At 35.8% G+C, this 21,204-nt stretch overlaps 1 protein-coding gene across 1 annotated transcript in view; it reads left to right on the top strand.

Moving 5' to 3' along the window:
- Positions 1-19,736, top strand: part of TEX15 (testis expressed 15, meiosis and synapsis associated) — a 49,015-nt gene extending 29,279 nt beyond the window's left edge. Inside the window, 7 exon segments of the mRNA XM_059909371.1 lie at positions 51-213; positions 4,268-11,643; positions 13,483-13,541; positions 16,017-16,303; positions 16,306-16,647; positions 16,650-17,262; positions 19,586-19,736. Of these exon segments, the coding sequence (XP_059765354.1) occupies positions 51-213; positions 4,268-11,643; positions 13,483-13,541; positions 16,017-16,303; positions 16,306-16,647; positions 16,650-17,260 (8,838 nt within the window). The 3' untranslated portion in view covers positions 17,261-17,262; positions 19,586-19,736.
- The last annotated feature ends 1,468 nt before the right edge of the window (positions 19,737-21,204 follow it).

The raw sequence follows: 21,204 nt of genomic DNA, 5'->3' as shown, positions 1-21,204 counted from the left end.
TGAAAAAATTAATCAGCATAAAAATGTTCTCTTCCTTCTTTATCTTTTAGGTATACCTCTATGAATATGATGATCTTTCAAAGCCAGTAGATAAACCTAGGCAGTGTCTTCCATATGCAATAGTAACAGTAAAATCTATTGGTCAAAAAGTAGATAATGGACACCTTATGACATCTTTGAGATTCCTCTCAACAGGAGTTCCTAAGAGGGCTGGTAAGATACATATATTTTTCTACTTCAGTAACATTTGTGCTGGTCTTACAACTTCTGAATATGATTTTCTAATACATTATGAATATCTAAGCAAAATAGTTGTTCTTTACCTGTTTTCGATTTTATACATCTAGAATTACATTGCAGCTATTTTTGTTACTTCTTTTGCTCAGTGTTATGTTTGTGTGATTCTTCCACACTGATATGTATAACTGTAGTTTCTTCATTTTCACTCATATATTTGTATACACACACACACACACACACACATTATTCAATTTTGTGACTATACACTATTCCTCTGGGGATGTTTTGACATTTTGTAGTTTTCTTCATATTCCAAATATTGCTGTTTTAAATGTTCATGTACGTGTCTCAGTGCATATGTGCAAGAGTTTTTCTATAGCGTATACATCTACATCAGGAATGTGCAACTTAATCCAAAGACAATGTCAAACAGTTTTCAAAAGTGGTTGTGTCAGGTTACCTAATTACTCTACATCATTGCCAGTACATATACTTCTTTTTTTTTTTTTTTTAATATATTTATTTATTTATTTATTATTTTTGGTTGCATTGGGTCTTTGTTGCTGCAGGTGGGCTTTCTCTAGTTGCGGTGAGCAGGGGCTACTCTTCATTGCGGTGCACAGGCTTCTCATTTGCGGTGGTTTCTCTTGTTGCACAGCATGGGCTCTAGGCGCTCGGGCTTCAGTAGTTGTGGCACACGGGCTCAGTAGTTGTGGCTCGTGGGCTCTAGAGCGCAGGCTCAGTAGTTGCGGCGCACGGGCTTAGCTCCTCCGCGGCATGTGGGATCTTCCCAGACCAGGGCTCAAACCCGTGTCCCCTGCATTGGCAGGCGGATTCTTAACCACTGTGCCACCTGGGAAGCCCCCATATACTTTAAAAAAAATGTTTCTGCCAGACTCACAGACTTCAAAAACAAATGTATGATTACCAAAGGGGAAAGGTAAGGGGGAGGGATAAGTTAGGAGTTTGGGATTAACATATACAGACTACTATATATAAAATAGATAATAAACAAGGACCTACTGTATAGCACAGGGAGCTCTACTTGATATTCTGTGATAACCTATGTGGGAAAAGAATCTGAAAAAGAATGGATATATTTATATGTATAACTGAATCACTTTGCTGTACACCTGAAACTAACACAATATTGTAAATCAACTATAGTATAAAATAAAAACTAAATTTAAAAAATGTTTCTGCCAGCCTAGTGAGTGTGATATGTTACCATTATCACCTCAAAAAAAGAGACTCTTTACCCATTAAAAGCTCTCATGTCCCTTTTCCCCTAAGCCCCCCACTACTCCTACACAGTCACTAATCTGCTTTCTGTCTCTATATATTAGCCTATCCTGGCCTGGCCATTTCATTAAGTGAAGTCATAAATAATAGCCTTTCATGACTGGTGACTTTCACTTAACAGTGTTTTCAGACTTCTTGCATGTTGCAGCATGTATCAGTACCTCATTCCTTTTTATGGAAAAATATTCTGTTACATGGATACATTACATTGTGTTTATCCATTCATCAGTTGACCATGTGGGTCACTTCCACCTTTTGGCAATTATGAATAGTTATGCTAAGAACATTCTTGAACAAGTTTTGGTGTAGACATGTGTTTTCTTTGCTCTTAGGTATATAGCTTGTTCCTGAACCTCGGCGGAAAGTGTTCATCTTTCCCCAGTAAATATGATGTTAGCTGTGGGGTTTTTTATGTCCTTTACCCTGTTGAGGAAGTTCCCTTCTGTTCCTAGTTTGTTGAGTGTTTTTATCTTGAAAAGGGTAATTACTTATCCTTCAGAATCTTTGCCATCTAAAAGGTTTTTTAATATGAATCTTCTTGTGTATTTAGTGGGGTTGGACATCTTTTTGTGTTTGTTGACAATTTTTACTTAACCTGTGATTTTCTTGTTTAAGTACTTTGCCCAACTATCTATTGCATAGTCTTTTTATTAATCTTTTGAAGATATCTGTATATTCTTTATGTATTCCAATATATGTGTAATTAGGTACTAAGTTTGTCTCATTCAGAATATTCTTTTTACCAGTTTATTTTTCTAAGTTTTATCATGGGTTTGACCTATTAAAATATTTAATTTGTATGTAATTGACATCATTTTTCATTTTTGGTTTTCTGGCTTCCATCCATGCTTAAAAAGTGCTTTCCTACCCCCAGGATTATAAAACTATCCCTCCATGTTTTCTTCCAGTATTTTTATGGCTTTATTTTTTAATGAATTTTGTTTTATTTCAGTATAAGGAGGTATAGGGATCCACCTTCCGTTTTTTTCTGTCCACTCCAGCTTAAGCACTACATCTCTATATTTTCTTTTTTGTTTTTTAATTTTATTTTTTATTTGTCTATTTTTGGCTGCCTTGGGTCTTCGTTGCTGCGCGCGGGCTTTCTCTAGTTGAGGCGAGCGGGGGCTACTCTTCGTTGCGGTGCATGGGCTTCTCACTGCGGTGGCTTCACTTGTTGCGGAGCACGGGCTCTAGGCACGCAGGCTTCAGTAGTTGTGGCACGTGGGCTCAATAGTTGTGGCTCCCAGGCTCTAGAGTGCAGGCTCAGTAGTTGTGGTGCATGGGCTTAGTTGCTCTGTGGCATGTGGGATCTTCCGGACCAGGGCTTGAACCCGTGTCCCCTGCATTGGCAGGCAGATTCCCAACCACTGCACCACCAGGGAAGTCCCACATCTCTATTTTCGAACATATTTCCTCTATAACTTACTGTAATTAAAAGGATAATCACAATAGTTATATAATTTAGAAATCTTCAACAGAGCTATTTTTTAACATTCTGTGAAAAAGAACTTCATGGTACGTTCCCAGTGATATGATTATAACTTCATATATTGTTCATGAGCAACCTCTCCTTAATAATCTGTTTTAACAATGGTATTTTCATGGTATTACTTAGCTATGAATGCTTTGTGAACATTTTACTTGCTAAATATGTGTTTTTATATGTTCCTCTGTTATTACATGAAGTGCTTTATGAAATTTTAGGAATAAATCTCTATAAATTATAAAAAGAAAATTTGCTTCTATTTTCCAGGTTTTTATTTATATTTGTTATTTGCCAGAATATTTATTTCATAATGGAGCAGGGGTAGTGGTTTGCTTTGGCTCCTGGGAAGGATTTTGTGCACCCTTTTTGATCTTTCCCCCGCCGTTTCTTTACCTTATTCCTCTTTCCTTTCCATTTTTGTTCTCCTGTGGTAGAGGGAAAAGAAGCAAGGTAGGAACTTCCCTGGTGGCGCAGTGGTTAAGAATCCGCCTGCCAATACAGGGGACGCGGGTTTGAGCCCTGGTCCGGGAAGATCCCACATGCCGCGGAGCAACTAAGCCCGTGCGCCACAACTACTAAGCCTGCGCTCTAGAGCCCACAAGCCACAACTACTGAAGCCCACGTGCCACAACTACTGAAGCCCGCACACCTAGAGACTGTGCTTCACAACAAGAGAAGCCACCACAATGAGAGGCCCGTGCACCACAATGAAGAATAGCCCCCGCTCGCCGCAACTAGAGAAAGCCCGCATGCAGCAACGAAGACCCAATGCAGCCATAAATAAATAAATAAATATATAATTAAAATAAAAAAAAAAAGAAGCAAGGTAACAGTAGTTGGAGGGAGACAATTTTACCTAACAATATATAGATTCTATTATTAAATATCTGCATATAGGAAATTAATATAAGAAATACCTAGTCTGTGAGCAACATGGTTTTATTCCTATTTAATTTTTCTATTTCTTAGTATTTGTCAAAATTCAAATTTTTTATGGCAAATACTTATAATGGGTCTATAGGGCAGAATTTCATGCTACGTCATTTATACTTTATTGGTCGGTTACTCATCCTCTTCTCTTCTTGCTTTTTCTACTGAGAACATACTTTAATCATCATTAGGTTATTTGATGGACTTTCAGTTAAAACCGCTCATGACATAGTTTACTTGCATTAATAGAGTTGCCTGAAGAAACACTTTTTGTTCCTGTTTTTCCTTATTTTCTTATTATTTCCACAGAAAGAACATGGTCTCTGAAAAACTGTACAGTGGCTAAAAGAATTGGAAAAGGAAAAGATGCTGCTGTCACCTTTGAGCGTTTCGGGAAACCTATAGATCCATTTGTTCAGGAAAACTGTTCATGCAGTGCACTAAATTCAGAGATAAATCCTTACAACTCAAATATTTCTAACTCCTATGGAAATGTGCAAAATGAAAACATTTCTGTGCTTGAAGCATACAGGGGACAGATGGAGCACAATTCAGCAGAATGTAGAGACACTTCTCAAGTACATGCATATGATTCAGGTCTTTCATTTATTCCCAGTGATACCAGAGAAAGTGTTAATAATGGTGACCTCTTAAATTTGACACATCTTAAAGATGTTTTAAGTGATTTGGCTGCTGCTTTTCCCCTTCATAACAATATTGGCTCAAGCACAGTTATTACTTCGAAACTCATCAAAGACCCAAGACTGATGAAGAGAGAAGAAAGCATGGGAAAACATAATACTATTACAGGTTTAAATGAGATTTTGCCATTTGAGAAGAGTTTAGATTTTGCTAATTCAGAAATAAACCTATCATCTATGCCAACTAATCCTGCCTCGTCATCTGAAGTTATGCCTGGTGATCAGACTGTTCTTACTAATTATTTGGATGCCCCTTGCTTCAAAATTTCTTTGAATGATTCACAAACCCAGGCTCACAACATGGGCTCTAAGACCTATGATTGTACAGCTCCCAATAAAATTACCATGGCAGAACAGTGTAAGAGCCAGGATAATTTTTCCTTCCCAATGTGTGTGCCAAATGTAGTCTCAGAAGTTGAAACCCAAAAACACAGTGGAGAAAAAGCTCAGAGATCCCAGCAGAGAAGCAACATTCCACTTTTAATTGAACAAAATAGTGAGCCACATGACTCTTACGAATCAGTGAATACTTGTACAAAAGGGTGTAATAGTCACATCTCTCCAGAATCACAGTCTTCTAATTTTAAAACTGTATATCAGACTGGTCACCAAATGCCTACACTTTTTCCACTCCAAAACAAAGAAGGCATACATGAGTACATTCAAGATATTGGAAAGATGAGAAACTTCACTGGGCCAGAAGACAATTCCAAACATGAAGAAAAGCAAAATTTATGGAAAGAAGTTGATAATTCTTTTACTAATAAAACAAAAATCAGTCCAGTAGATAGTTATATTTCTTTGCATCAAGAGTACAAAGAGAATGAGAATCTTCATTATTTGGTGGAAAATTGTGATCAAATATTAATTACTCAAGGGTTAGAAAAGCCAAAATCTTTCTCACCTACCACAGAGGAGAAGTATGAGCTAGATCATCTAGTATTGGGAATACAAAATCATCTTACTCCAAGACTGGAGAACCTTCCACAAAAGCATCCTCAGCACTCTTTAGAGTGCAAAGATAACATTGATACAAGTTTTACCATTTCTCAAAAACTAATGGAACTGAAATTGGAAAAACCAGGTCAAAACTGTGTTAGTGTTATGACTGATGCTTTCCAGGAAGCAAAAGACATTCTCCAGGCCAAACAACTGCCGGCTGTTACTTCATCTCATGACATTAAAACAGCTCATAATGCAAATTGCAGCATAGCTAGAGAACATATATGTGTTAAAAGGAGAAATGGAAATGATCCAGTGTCCTTAGAGAACAGTGAAAGAGACTGCAAAGAAAATTCTCAAGTTAACAATAAAGGTCAAGATCACACTCAGTTCTGTAATTCACAGTTGAACAGTGATGTGCACCTGAATATTGATTGCAGAGAACAGAGAGATAATGATAAGGAAAACCAGAATGAGGCTGAAGTGGAAGACATTGCTTTGTCTACAGAAAACAACATAAGGAATATACATGGAGATGAGAAGCAGAGTTTTCATGCAAACAAAAATTTTACCACTGTAGATGAAAGGAGGGAGAATAAAGATTACAATAGCATAGAAATTCTGAGTTCTGAAGAATTTTCTACTACATTTAATTTGACTTGGGGAAAAAAATATGTGTCCACAGAATCTACATTATTAGAAAATGAAGATATCGTAACTGCCATAAAAGAAAAAGATATTCAAAATACTGGAAGGACTGTAGAGCATTTGGTTTCCACAACATTTCCCAAAATTGCAGGTTCTTCAGGGCATATAGCCTCACATGCTGCAGTTCAGATAGCTGATGCTCCAGTGCCTGTGTTAGGCACAAATCTCGAAGATCACCTAAGATACCAGTTTAAAGAAACTTGTTCTTCTGAGAGTCCAGATTTTGGTTTGTTAGTAAAATATAGGGTTTCTGATTGTGAAACAGATATGGATAAAAATCAATTACACAACTCATTTCATCAGTCAGTAAGTGACAACTCAGTTCTTCAAAGCGTCAAATTGGATAATGAGATTGAAGTAGGATCAGAACAGAGTGACAATGCTTTTCTATTTCAACAGGACGCTCATAGCCATGGAAATGTACTCTATGAAGACTTCGGGGCCTCATATGAGGCTCTGAAGTCTCGCATCGATTGGGAAGGTCTGTTAGGAAGCACTAATGGGGAGACAGAAATTTTGAAAAGCACCACAAGGAGGGAGAATAGCGATCAGCATTGCTCTGAGGAAAGTAGTTTTTATTTCTCTACAGCAAAAAACAAAGCAGAGCTCTTCAACCCAATTTTACTTCCTGATCTAGAAGTTAGGATTACTAATGTATTTATGCAAGGATTCAGTCCTGCTGTTGAACCCCTTGCATTGAAAGATAATTTCTGCAAATACAGAACTGAAGCCATAACATCAGAAATAAAGGAGGAGGAGGAAGAAGTTCCACGATTTGAAATTCATTCCCAGTGTTCTGGTGAAAATTCACATCATCCATCTGAAGGTGAATTTGGTAATGTAAGGCAAGGATCAGGACTAGTGAGTAAATCTGAAACCTCACTTTGTTTTGACTTGAGTCATAATACACACGTGAATCATGTGTCTGAAAAGCAAAACAAGGGACCTTTGCTTACTGAACCTTCTAATGTCACAACAGTAAATAACGAAAGCAGGCGTTCCTTTACAAAGTCAAAAACCGATTGTAATGATACTAGAAGTAAAAAGGACACAGAATCAAGAATTAGCAAAAGAAAGCCACATACACCTTTTAGGGACCAGAATATACCGCGTAAAGATTTAAGACGTCACGAAATTTGTGGGAAGAGGAGGAGGCTAACCAGTCAGGACCCGTCGGAACGTTTTTCTTCATTATCCCAAGGACGAATTGAAACCTTTTCACGGTCAGAAAAACACATTAGGAGTGTCCTGGATATTCTAACTAGCGAAGCATCTTTATGCAAAAGCAGATGTCTTTCCAGAAAACTTGACAGAGCTGTTCTTCACTTAAAAAAAGCTCATAGAAGAGTTCACACGTCTTTGCAGCTTATAGCTAAAGTGGGAGAAAAAAGAAAGGGCCCTTTACCAAAAGCATATGCAGTAATATGCAATAATTTCTGGGAAAGTTGTGACCTTCAAGGTTATAGTTCTGTGTCTGAAAGAAGATATTACTCCACTAAGCAATTTTTGTCAAAAAAAAAATACAACAAACCTGGAAAGAACAGGGCTTTGGGATTTGAAGTTGATAAATCATTAACTCATGTATCAAACCACAAGTCTTATAAAACAAGTGGAGAGAGAGTCACAAATTGCCTTTCTAAGAAAAATGTGTCCAGTGTCTCCAGAAGTCCCACCACTGTTCGCGTGAGAGGATATTGTGATCAAGAGTATCTTGAATCGCAGTTAGCCCTCTGTTCCACGTCCCAAAGTGCAAGTCAGTCAGCTTATAGCACTAGCAGTTTGAGAAATCCCAGATCATCAGAACTTCAGCCCTTTTCTAGAAAAACTGGGTGTCTCTCTTCCCCAGACTGCCCAGATGAGAAACTAACTAAAAAAGAAAATCAAATCGATGCAGAGTTTTTATCTAACGTTAGTAAATATGAAAAGCTTAAGAACCATTCAGCACATGGTAATATTAAGGGTACAACAAAAGAAAACAATTCTGAAGCTAATGAAGTAATAAGTAAAAGGAATTCGGTATCTTTAACTTGCATAAAAGAAAGCAACGTAAATTTTAACGTGGACAAAAATTATGATGCAACTTGTATAGCCCACACAAAGGTGAAAACTGATATAGTTATTTCAGTCTTAGAATCAAGTGTGACGCATGTTTTTAACATTGATATCGACAAGCCAAATAACCTTATTTTATCTGGTTATACAAGAAACCTGGAAGTAAATTTTCCTATAGAAAAATGGACACCTCCTAATGAGAGCTGCAAACCAGGCATTATAACAGAAAACTTCCTTATGGACCCATTAAATCTAACTCTGATAAAAAGCAAAAAGTGTAACAGTATTCCTCAATTGTTATCAGCCACTCTAGTGACAGACAGTGAGGGAGAATCTTCACAATCTTACCTGAATAAACAGAGCATTTTTGCTGTAGATTCTTCAACAGTGTCTACCATTGTACCACACTGTCAACGAGGATGTGCTGGAAAGGAGCTGCTAAAGACAGAACATTGCTCTTCAAGTAATTGCTTCCACATAGACGGGAATGGAACAAATGTTATTGAGAATTCTGAGTTGGATTTCACATCAGTAACTGAAGAAAGTAAGGACAATATGATGAAGAAACTATTTTCCAATGATAGTTTTTTGCTCTTAAAAGATAACATAAAGGGTTCTTCTTCCCCAAAATGTATTGCAAAGAAAGACATTCAGGACAGAAAAATGTGGAAAGATAAACAAGCAGAGAAAGCAAAAGATTCATTTCACAAAAACATGACTGAAGGATCAAGTGTTAAGACTGAGTACAAAAATCAAAAGAATAAAACATTAGAAGAATCCTCCTACTTAAGTGAGAAAACAGTTAAAAACAACTTGATTGATTCTCATTTAAGCGTTAAAGATGCTACTGAGGCAGTCTCTTTGAGTAACACTGCTTCTAATCAGCTTAACAAAAGAGAGAAAGAGGAGGGAAAAGTTAGTCATGACTCTCAGTCTGACTCCACAATGCACTCAGGAAGAGCCTGTAATTCCAAACCAGGCATTACAGGAATGAATCATATGCCTCTTCTACATGCCCACTCTGAAACCTCCAGCGTCTCTCCTCCTCCGAAGATGCCTACATCATACATGAATGAATTAAAAGAAGAACATTGTTCAACTAATAATTTGGCTCCTATAGCTAAGATAGCTCAAATTTTGAAGAGGGCAGATGAAGCATCATCTTTGCAGATTCTACAGGAAGAAACTAAAGTTTGTCAAAATATTCTCCCTTTATTTGTTGAAGCTTTTGAAAGAAAACAAGAATGTTCATTTAAACAAATCTTGATTTCAAGAGACCTGTTGGTAGAACAAAACCTGTGGAATAACTGCAGACACAAATTAAAGCCGTGTGCTGTTGACTCCTTGGTAGAACTCCAAATGATGATGGAAACTATTCAGTTCATTGAAAACAAAACAAGGCTCTTAGGAGGTGAGCCAACATTCCGAAGCTTGCTTTGGTATGATGAGACATTGTACAGTGAGCTGCTTGGCAGACCACGTGGGTTTCAACAACAATCCAGTTTCTATCCTGCTTTTCAAGGCAGGTTAAAATATCATGCATTCTGTGAGTTGCAAAACTATCATGATCAGTTGGTTGAAGTGTTTGAAGAAACCAAAAGGGAAAACAGTTCATACTACACATTCTTAAAATACAAACGACAGATTAATGAGTGTGAGGCAATAATGAAACATTGTTCTGATTGCTTTGACTTTTCTCTTTCTGTTCCATTTACCTGTGGAGTTAACTTTGGAGATAGTTTAGGAGACCTAGAATCCTTGAGAAAAAGTACATTAAATCTGATCAGTATGTATGGGGACTCTCCCCAAAATGATTCCTGTCCAGGGAAACAAGACCATCTATGGATTATTATAGAAATGATCTCCTCAAAAGTTAATTTTATCAAGAGCAATGAGGCAGTAAGTATTAAAATATCTCTTTATGGTCTGGAACATATCTTTTTTGATGCTGCAAAAAGTCTCGTTTGGAAAGAAAAGAGAGAGTCTTTCTGCAAAAAATACTCAGGAAAGAACAGCAAAGAAATACTACTCAAAATGAATCAACATGCTTTTTCTAAGTTGCAGAAGATATGTGATACGTTGTCTAAAGATTTAAGCAGTGAACGCATTTCCAGTACTGGGCTTGAGAATACTATGATTGCTTCCAGAAAGTCAAATGCTCTAGTAAACAAAGCAACAATTAGCATAGAAAACTCTAGGTTTAACAGTACTTTGCTTTCACATCCAGATATCTGTTGTATTAGTGAAATATTGGATCAAGCTGAATTTGCAGACTTTAAAAAACTACAGGAACTCACTTTGAGATGTACCGATCACTTAGAAATTTTAAAAGAATACTTTCAGTTGCTGCAAGAAGATAACATAGATAATATTTTTATCACACAAGAAAATGTTTTGGACATGGTGAAAAACCACAACCATGGGGCAGTAATTTTAAAACCTGCGGCCATTGAAACCTATATTGAAATTGTCATGCTCTCAGAAACAGTTCACTTTCTTAAAAACTCAATGGCAAAGAAACTAGACAAACAGAGGTTTCGAGGTATGCTTTGGTTTGATTTGTCACTTCTTCCTGAACTGGTTCAGTGCCAAGAAAAAATGACTTCTTTCTCATTTCTTAAAGATGATTCAACAGATTGTCTTTGGAAAGTGATAGAGACTGCTATTTCTGAACTTAAGAAAGATCTGGATATTATCTACAAATATAATGAAGCTGTTAATTGCTCCTATGCTCTTCATTTGCTCTCAAGAGAACTTGAAGAACTTTCAGAAATAAAAAAACTTCTAAAGAAGTCTAAGTATTCCGTTTCCACATACATTGACTTTGTGCCATGTATAGCATCCATAAATTACGGAAGCACTGTGACAGAGTTAGAATACAACTACAATCAGTTTTCCACCCTGCTCAAAAATGTAATGGCTGTCCCTCGGAAGGACTTAGGGAAAATGGCCCATATTACGAAAGTCATGAAAACTATTGAACATATGAAGATAATATGTGCTAAAGATGCTAAATTAACCATTTCCTTTATCCTGTGCCAAATGCGACATAACAGAAAGAAGACTTTCCACCTGGAGAGAAAGGAAGAAATGAATATTCATGTAGAACCTAGGAAGAATATCAACAAGTCCAGTACTTGTGTGAAGGTGCCCTCAATTTCAGAGTGCATAATGAAAAACGTTTCAAATTCCTCTAAAAAACGGCCTTTCACTGTAGACAAATGTGAAGACCCTCAGGAGCAAGAGGAATATACTACCGTTTCCAGTTGTAAAAAACAAAAGGTAACAAATGTTTTAAGCGAAACCTATGTAGGTATTCTTTTTGAGAACAAGTCTACTCTTTAAGCAAACAAGTATGTAGTTTGCAGAATTGTAAAAATTGAGAATGCTTTAAATACTGCCTTGCAAAATGAATTTACTAACTGAACTATTGGATTAAACAATCCATATTATCTATAAAATGATATGAATGATTTGTATATGTGAGAGATAACCTTGCGAATGTCTACTTTTAAACTTGCAAATTAATTATTTTATTTAGAAAACACTTCTTGGAAGGGTGTGAATGAAAAGTCCCTATTATGAATGTGAGTTAAGCGAGTGACCAAGTATTGATTGAGTAGCTTCTATATAATGAGGCTATACTTAATGTTGTGGATATTAAAAATTGACAGTGGAGTCTGTGTTCTTGACCATTATCATCCACACAGAGAAATAGTACAGATATTTTAAAATAGACGATTGTGAAGGAGTTAGTCCTGCATAAGTACATTATATTTAACAAATTTTGTATAGCATTTATTAAATACTTGGCAGCATTCTAATGAATGTACAAACATTAACTCTTTCTATTCTTCACAGAATGCTTATGATGTAGGCACTGTTATTATCTTATTAAAAAGTACAGAAACTGAGGCATAGAAAGGTTAAATAACTTTCCTAAGGTCACAAAGTTAGTAAACAGAAGCGCCTAGATATAAAACAAGGCAGTCTAGCTCCAGAGCCCATATTAATAATTGCCCCTACTCCACCCTCGGAGACTACTCAAAATTTTTTGAGAATTTCTCATTTCAGAAGTGAAGAAAGAGAGACCTATACGCAAAATGGAAAGTAGGATTCTTTCTCAGCTTACTCTAATTGTATTCGTTAGTTAAACTCTAGTTCTAGAGACTAGGAAACAAATCATTTATTGCACTGTGTTTGTGGGAAAATGCTTAATTAACAACCAGTTTATAAACATACTTCCAAAACACAAGAACAACACAAGTTGTGTACTCCACATCAAGAGTAAAATGAGGGTGTTACTAAAAAGGTGTTGTAAGTGTAGAGAAGAAAAGCAAAATTTTTTTAAAATAGAGATTTATTCATTGATTTCATAGAAAGACACAGATCAAAGCTTTGCCTTAAAGGAAAAAATGTTATCAGATGAAGGTAAAAAAATGAAGAGGGTATCCAAGCTATGGAAAGTAATGTGACCAAAGACACAATGCTTATTGACATTATTTGAGAAATGAGTTTAAAATTAAGTCTGGAACAAACATTTTAACTTAGTGGATAGAAGTAAGCTAAAGATGGAGAAGCATATTGTTTCAGATAACAGAATGTTCTAAATATAGACCTGAAGAGTGTGAACTTCGTTCTGTACGTATTGAAGGGTAGCGTCCTGTAAACTGTGTTTTTTCAGTGATTTTAAAGAGCAGAGATTTTGAGTATAGTTAGAAGTAGTAAGTCATCTGGGTCTTAGAAAAAGGTGCTGTTTTACAGAATAGGAAAGGAAAATCCATACTTGACAGACATTACTTAACAGTGGCGCTGAGTGACTGGTTGATTAAAAAGGGCATAAAATAGGAAGCAGTCATAAATAGACGTGTTGTAAAATGTGGATAAAAAGAATGTTGCAGATTGCTTTTTTAAAAAGTTTCTCCAAACATTTATGAAATATGGGAAGTCCAGCAGAGTCACTGAGTTTTGAAGGAGAGGATCATTAATGAATATAGTTTCAGACAGTGCATTTTAGATGATGACAGAACAAGCAATTGCTAATGTCTGAAAAGTAAAATAATAAATATTATACTTTAAACGATCAACAATGTAGGTTTTCTCTGTATTTTTTAAACATAGGTTAGCATGAAAGATGTCACGAAGATCAACAGAGAAAAGGCAACATTCAAGCATCCAAGGTAGGAGTTGCCATCAGCCCTGTCTGAAGAAAAACTAAACAAAATTGAGCACATATTAAGGAACAAGACTAAAACCTTTATTTATTTCCTCTGTTGGGTTATATATGTAACTTAGGGGAGAAGAGTTAGCTAAGGAGGGAGAAGAAGGTTCAGATTATGCAGTGTCTTAGGTAAGGCCTAAGGAGTTTGAATTTCATTCTGTAAGGATTGAAAGGTAATATCCCGTGAAATGCGTTTTCACAGTGATTTAAAGGGTAAGGAGATTCTAAGTATAGTTAAAAGTAGTAAGTCAGCCAGGGCTTAGAAAAGAGTGACGCTTTACAGAATAAGAAGGTGAAAGTCATATTTGACAGACATTATTTAATGAATTGATGGGGCTTAGTGACTGGCTTATTACTAAAAAGGGTGTAGAATGGGGCAAGTGATTAGATTTTTTTAAACTTGTGGATTTTATAGACCTGTCAAATTTCAAGACTGGCTAACAAGATAAAAATTGACAAGTTACATTCCTAAGTGGGAGCTTAGTCAAACACACTCACATTATAAGTATACTACTGTTTCATGAAAGGATGTGTTAACACCACAATATAGAAAGGACATGATTTCAGAATAAAGGCTAGTTCTTTAAATTCTTTTTGAATTAGTTATTTTTATTAAAAACCCACTACCTTATTTATGTTTTTCTCATTTTGACATGAAGTGGCACCACTGGACTTGTTGACCATCTCTTGTTTCATTCAACTCTGTAAGATTTTCAGTTTATGACAAGCTTCATTTTTTACCATCTTTTTTCCATCCTATGAAGGAAAATGAATAATATGAACTAAAAGAAGATAAGCATTCTCATTTCTGTCTTATTTGGTTTTGCTTCTCTAAATATAATCTTTAGGGCTTCCCTGGTGGCACAGTGGTTAAGAATCCACCTGCCAATGCAGGGGACACAGGTTCGGGAAGCCCTGGTCCGGGAAGATCCCACATGCCGCAGAGCAACTAAGCCCGTGCGCCACAACTACTAAGCCTGCGCTCTAGAGCCTGCGAGCCACAACTACTGAAGCCCGTGCGCCTAGAGCCCATGCTCCGCAACAAGAGAAGCCACCACAGGGAGAAGCCCGCGCACCACAACGAAGAGTAGCCCCCGCTTGCCACAACTAGAGAAAGCCCGTGCGCAGCAACGAAGACCCAACACAGCCAAAAATAAATAATTAATTTTTTAAAAAATTAAATATGATCTTTAATTTACTACATTTCTAGAATCTTTTTCCTGGCACAGATGACTCTTTAAATAATTGTGTAGTGGCATAAGGATGAATAGGCTATCAGAGGCATAACATAAACCAGTTCTGTAATCATCTTAGTTTTGTAACTAAGATGATTTGTTTTACTTAGTTTACAAAACTAAGTTTTGTAAGTATAGGTAGTATTTGCTGCTCAAAGAATCAAACTGTGCCTCACTTAGCAGGAAAATGAATTCTAATATAAGGTTAATATAAGGTGCCATGGTCATGGAAGAACATCCTCTAAGAGAGTGGGTAAAAGGACAGATCATACAGGCAGCTGTCAATCTATAAGGTTGAGACATCACTGAAACATCATTGGAAATGTGATAGAGTCAAAATTGTCCTTTCTGTAAACTGTCAAAGTATTATATTGGGTTGGATGATGATGTAGGTTGTCATTTAAGTACCTTTTAAGGAGGCTGGATTAAGTAAAATAGGGGCTTTTAGTTTCATGAGTGGGATATACAAATTCCAGGCCAAAGATTAATTTTTCTCAACTGTGGAGGAATGGTTACTTTCTTCTTTCAACATGTTCTTTTCCACTTTTAATTCGAAGAATTTGATGAGACACCAAAAAAATGTAATTGCCCTGGAGACTTGTATTAACTGTCTGGCTCTAGACCTTCAATAATGAATGCTTCCTTCACCCTGATTGAGACTGTCTAAATTTAGATAGGAATGCCAAGGATATTCCCTTGGCAAGAAATTTTGGAAGTCTGCTTTTCCTATTCTCGACCTTGAACAGACAAAATATCTCAGTACTTTGTGACAAGATAGTCTTTTGGGGGTAGGGATCACAGCTAGTGGTTTCACCAGCTATATATGGCCATTTGCAAGTAAAGAAGATTGTCAATAGGTTGGAGGTATATGAATTAGAAACTACTGCAAAAAAATTGAAATCAGGAAGTGTCCAAAGCATAAAATAATTTATTAGAATATTGACAGCACTCTGTATTTTCAGATGTATTGGAAATATATTTGAAATGTGGAATATATCACCTTCAGCAAGAAAAGTATCTAAATTCAAACCAAGGGAGGAAAACTGGAGAAATATGTTTCTTGCATAGTGCCAATACAAAGAGGAAAATGTGAATCTTAAGAATTCTTTTCCTAAATAAAATTTTCAAATATATATTTATATTGAAATTTTGTGACTCTCTGTATTTAAAGTTGTTTGTATGTGTGTTACACTTAATAGGACTGTGAGATCTCATCCCGAAAGTGAAAATGATATAGGACCAAGTTCATCTGACAATCTGAAAAGAAACCATGTCTCTCCAAAAAAAGTTGAAATTCAGCGATCACTACCTGGCTCACTTTTACCTTTAAAGAACCTAAAAGACACTTGTATGTCAAAGTTAAAGGGCAAAATAGATTTAACTAATATTTCATCTGCTACTTCAGAAGATTTCAGTGGACAACAGGGAAACTTAAATAACATGAAGGAAAGAAATGTAAATTTTAGTGTTGCTGAAACAAAAAGTGCTAAGATTGTTCTCCTTTGGCAATTTTTGACCAAAAATGCGTAGATGGCACATTTTCAAAAGACCAGGAGATACCTTCTCAGAAATTTCTTAAGAATTCCTCAGATCCTGCAGAGAAATCTTGTCCCTCAGACATAAAACCAGAAACTGATGCTTCTCTTCTGCCTAATGCATTAGTGCTCTCAAAGCCTATTTTCTATTTTGTGAGGAATATCGATGCCAATTTAGAAATGAATGACACTGACTTTGAACCTCAAGATAATGAAATATTAAATTCATCCATTAAAAATTCTACATGCACCAGTTCTCCAGAACCCATACGTATCCAGAACAAAATTCCTGTTCTGCAAATAAAACACAACCTGCAAAAACTGTGTCAAAAGAAAAATATAGGAAGGGTACATTGAGTTCCAATACTACACCTGTTGAAGCATCTGAGAACATGACCCTTAATGTGAATCAAACAGTAGAATACTCTTTTTCTGAACAATAGAATTCAAAAGTTTTAACTCAGAATGCTGCCACATATTGGAATGAAATTCCACAGTCTGCATGTGCCCCAGTATATAATTCTTCTGAGCAGTCATTTGGAACTTCATATCCTTACTTTGCTTGGTGTGTTTATCGTTACAGCAGCAGCAATGGGAGTTCCATTACCCAGACATACCAGGGAATAACATCCTATGAAGTACAGCCACCTCCTTTCGGAATGTTGACTGCAGTTACAAGTACTGTTCAAAATACACATTCTAATCTGTTGTACTCTCAATATTTTGGTTACTTTGCTGGGGAACGACAAGCAAATGACTTTGTGCCAGTGAGTGGACATTTTCCATCTCAAATGCCTGTTTACAATTTTCAGCAGCCAATTTTTTCACAGTATGTTTCCCATCAACCGGTCGCTGCATACCCTTGCTCTCCTGATTTGGGTGTGCTTCCAGAAGTTCCTTGGACTTAACGGTGAGTTTCACAAGTTTAGTACTTCGTAGAGTTTTCACTTTTATCTTTGTACATTTATGTTAGTGGAATTTACAACAAGTGGTGATAGATGGCACATTTTTCTGTGTAGACTTGTAGAATTGTTTAAAATCAGGCAGAGTTGAATTACATTGTCAGTGGAAAACTAGTTGTCAAAGACTGAGAAAAAAAGAATTGGTAATATCACTAAATATGTCCTTCAATAAAACCCAACTTCAAGGAATAATAGTTAAGTAAATTATAGTTATTGAAATATGCAACCATTGAAGAGTTTATAAAAGTTTTTAATGACAATTTTTAAAACTATATTGTATAAATTTACTTACGTAAATAAAGAAATGCATAGAGATACGGAAATAAAGTACACTAACATTTTAACTTGTCTCCCTGTGAGTGATAAAATTTGGAGTTTGTGGAGAGTGTTGTTCATTATTTTCTAGATTTCCTATTGTGAACATACATTTTTTGATAAATGAAGGAAAAAAATAGAGTAAATATGTGGAAAAAAGGAACTTCAATCAGATAATATAGTATCTAATAACAGTATTTTAATATAGTATCTTGGCATAAGTGAATGGAGTTAATTGAAATGTGTTAGTAGAACAACTTGGTAGTTTGCCACGGGGACTTGAAATTTTTTCTCTGAAACAATTCTGTTTATAGAATATCATGATTAGAATATAATTTTTAATTTAATTGACATGTATATTTACCATAGTTAAAGCAAAATTTTAAAACAGTTATTAATAATTCTGCAAAAACTACATTAGCACCCAAATAGTCTACCATCAGAGGTAAAATGTACTGCGTATAAATTTAATCATCTCTTAATGTCTTAAACAGAGAAATGCAAGGAATTTCTTTAAATTGAAAAGTTGTTTCTCAAGGAAAATCAGTTTTGTAGGTTGTGTGTGTCTGTAGATATATAAGGTGAAAAATACCACATGCAATTTCAGCCAAAAAATATTTTTAAAGCTTTGATTTGGCTTTTTGCCTCAACTTGGTGCTAACTGCAATATAAAAGAAGGAAGAAAACCTATTAAAACCAAGGTTTTGTATTCATTAAAATATTTAGAGAGTTCAATAAATGTGCTGAATTGTATTTTTTAAAAAGTTCTTTCTCAGTCCTGGGTTATCTTACAAACTAATAAGTAGAAAAAATTAATTGAATTAATTAATTCCTTAGTCTGAATTGGACAAGAAGCAGGCTGTTAGTATAGTTCTATTTCTAATTAAGAAACCTATTGACAGCAGCATCTCTACATTGGAGTTGCCACTGGTGCCCTATAACCTATGGGATAAAATTCAAATACTTTTGCTTGGAACACAGGGCCCTTGACAGCCCTGCATAGACAGGCTCATTTCCCACCACTTCCACCTCTGTATTCAAGCCACATTGAACTTCTTACTGTTCTCTCATGTGAGAATGCCTCTTCTACTTCCACAGTATTTTTGTGTGCATTTCTCACATATGAGTATTTTGTGGTGGTGTAATTATCTATGTATCCTTTCCTCCCCTCCCTGCCCCACTAAATGAGTTTAAACAGGACTGGAAAATTTTCAGCTAAATCATAGCCTGAAGAAAAACTATAAAGGAGGAGAGAAAGCGGGGGCAGGGTATATGACTGCTTTTTCCTTTTTGATTAATAAATTGCTGTAGCTGCTGTAATGATAAACACACCAAGCATAGTAGATGTGGCAAACCTACAAATTAAAGACATTTTAATTTTTGAAATAGGAAATCTTGAATGAAATTGTTTCATAAAGGTCTCATGGTTTGAGCTTTCTTGTGCTCTTAATAATTAAGCTGTTTGTGATGCTAAGAAAGCTATCTGGAATCAAATCCAGCTTTGATTCTCAAAAATTTTAATTGTTATTTCTTTGGTTGTATTACAACGAACTACATCCTTCTGAAGACGTGAAAATCCCTGTGACCCACTTCCTACTGTTGTGCTCATGATACTTGTATTCAGCACCATAATGGAACTAAAGGAATGGCTGAGAGAGCCCTGTGTGCGGGCCACATTACATCCTTTATTCCGTTTAATTCTCACAAGATACGTGAGAGAGATGCAGGGATGTGATTGCTCTTTTACAGATGAGGAAACTACTCTTTGGAGAGCCTTAAATACTGCAATACTATTAAGTTTCTTGGGATCCCATGGCTAGTAAAGAGCAGATGTACAGTTTGAACTCTGATCTCTTTGGCTCTAACTTAACTGGGTTCTTTCCACTATCCTATTACGTACCATCCGTCTGCTTCATTAATTCATCTCAAATCTTTGTGCTTTTTGTTTTCTTTCAGTTCCATGGTATCAAGAACCCTTTCAGCCAGGACATTGAAGATAGTTCTTTTGTCTACTGAAAAGAGGTTTACAAGTTTTTCCAAGTATTTTTTACTTACATATTTTTTTATTTTAACATTTAAAGATAAATGTAAATGTGGTAAATTATAAACCTTATAGCCCTTGATAAAATGTTTAGATGCAAAAGTGTATCATATAATGCAATAGGAAATCAATTTCTGACATCTAAAATACCAAAATAATTTCCATGCGATTATTTTAGCGACTCTGTACTAGGCTATTTTTCAGTACCTACCTAGCCTTCAAAAACATTAACAATACTGTGAAATTTATTTTTTGAAATGTTGCTATCACAGCTATTAAAGTTATATAAAGATTTTCTTTGGGATTATTCTAATGGAATAAGGAGAGTAAATGTAACATTTAATATGATTAAGGGTAAGCAATAGTAGTAAAATCTTCAAAACAAGATTTTTGTCTCTGATATTTTTTGATTCATTGTTTATGGTAGTGTTGTGCCATTTGACTTAGATTAAAGTAGGATTTTTTTTTTACTTAGATTGATCATTAAACCAATAATTTTATAATTCCTGACACTTTATATAATTTACCATTCTGTGTTTAATGTGACAAATTCCTTTAACTTCAATATTTTCTAATTTTTACTTGCAAAATATATTTTAATAGAGAACTAGGTTTACATATTTTCAGTGTTTGTCCTTGAGTAGAGATTTTTAAAATATTTATGTTTGAAGCAGTTTTAGATCATTATATTGAAATTAAAGCACTTTTAACACCTTTTTCCATAAGGGCCCTTTCCACAAGATTATTTCTTTTATATTTGTATTTTACAATTTAAACGGTTCTTTTAGTGATTTTATAGCAAATAATAGGGAATAATGTCTTTAGCTTATGCCATTAGTTTAGTTGTATCTCAGTAATTTAAATAATGCAGGGCTTCCCTGGTGGTGCAGTGGTTGAGAATCTGCCTGCCAATACAGGGGACACGGGTTCGAGCCCTGGTCTGGGAAGATCCCACATGCCGCGGAGCGGCTGGGCCCGTGAGCCACAATTGCTGAGCCTGCACGTCTGGAGCCGGTGCTCCGCAACAAGAGAGGCCGTGATAGTGAGGGGCCCGCGCACCGCGATGAAGAGTGGCCCCCACTTGCCGCAACTAGAGAAAGCCCTTGCACAGAAATGAAGACCCAACACAGCCATGAATAGATAAATAAATAAATAATAAATTAAAATTTAAAAAAATAATAAGAATAATGCAGCACAAATACAAGTTTTTTAATGCTGTGATCATAGATTTTTTTTTTCCTTTTCAACATTCCACGAAAGTAAGAAGTGTCAGTAATAATCATCATTAAACAACAGGGCTGTAGTGTATAACCGTGGTCTTCAGCAACCTCTCTGCCCACCAGCAACCATTCCTGGTTTCTGTAAGATCCAAGTCAGAAAGATCCCTCACAACTGGATAGATTCTCAAGTGCTAGTGGGCCCTAAAATGTGATAAGAGATTTTGCATTGACTAAATCTAAACAGCTAGGTAGCAAAGCTTCAGTGTTTTCGCAGCCTTTTTGTGTTAGCAAACTTTTTATGTTATCTAGTACAG

This window comes from Balaenoptera ricei, chromosome 21 (assembly GCF_028023285.1).
Source record: "Balaenoptera ricei isolate mBalRic1 chromosome 21, mBalRic1.hap2, whole genome shotgun sequence".
Classification (NCBI taxonomy): domain Eukaryota; kingdom Metazoa; phylum Chordata; class Mammalia; order Artiodactyla; family Balaenopteridae; genus Balaenoptera; species Balaenoptera ricei.
The sequence above is the reverse complement of the archived record's forward strand: the minus strand, read 5'-3'. Positions and strand labels throughout refer to the sequence as shown.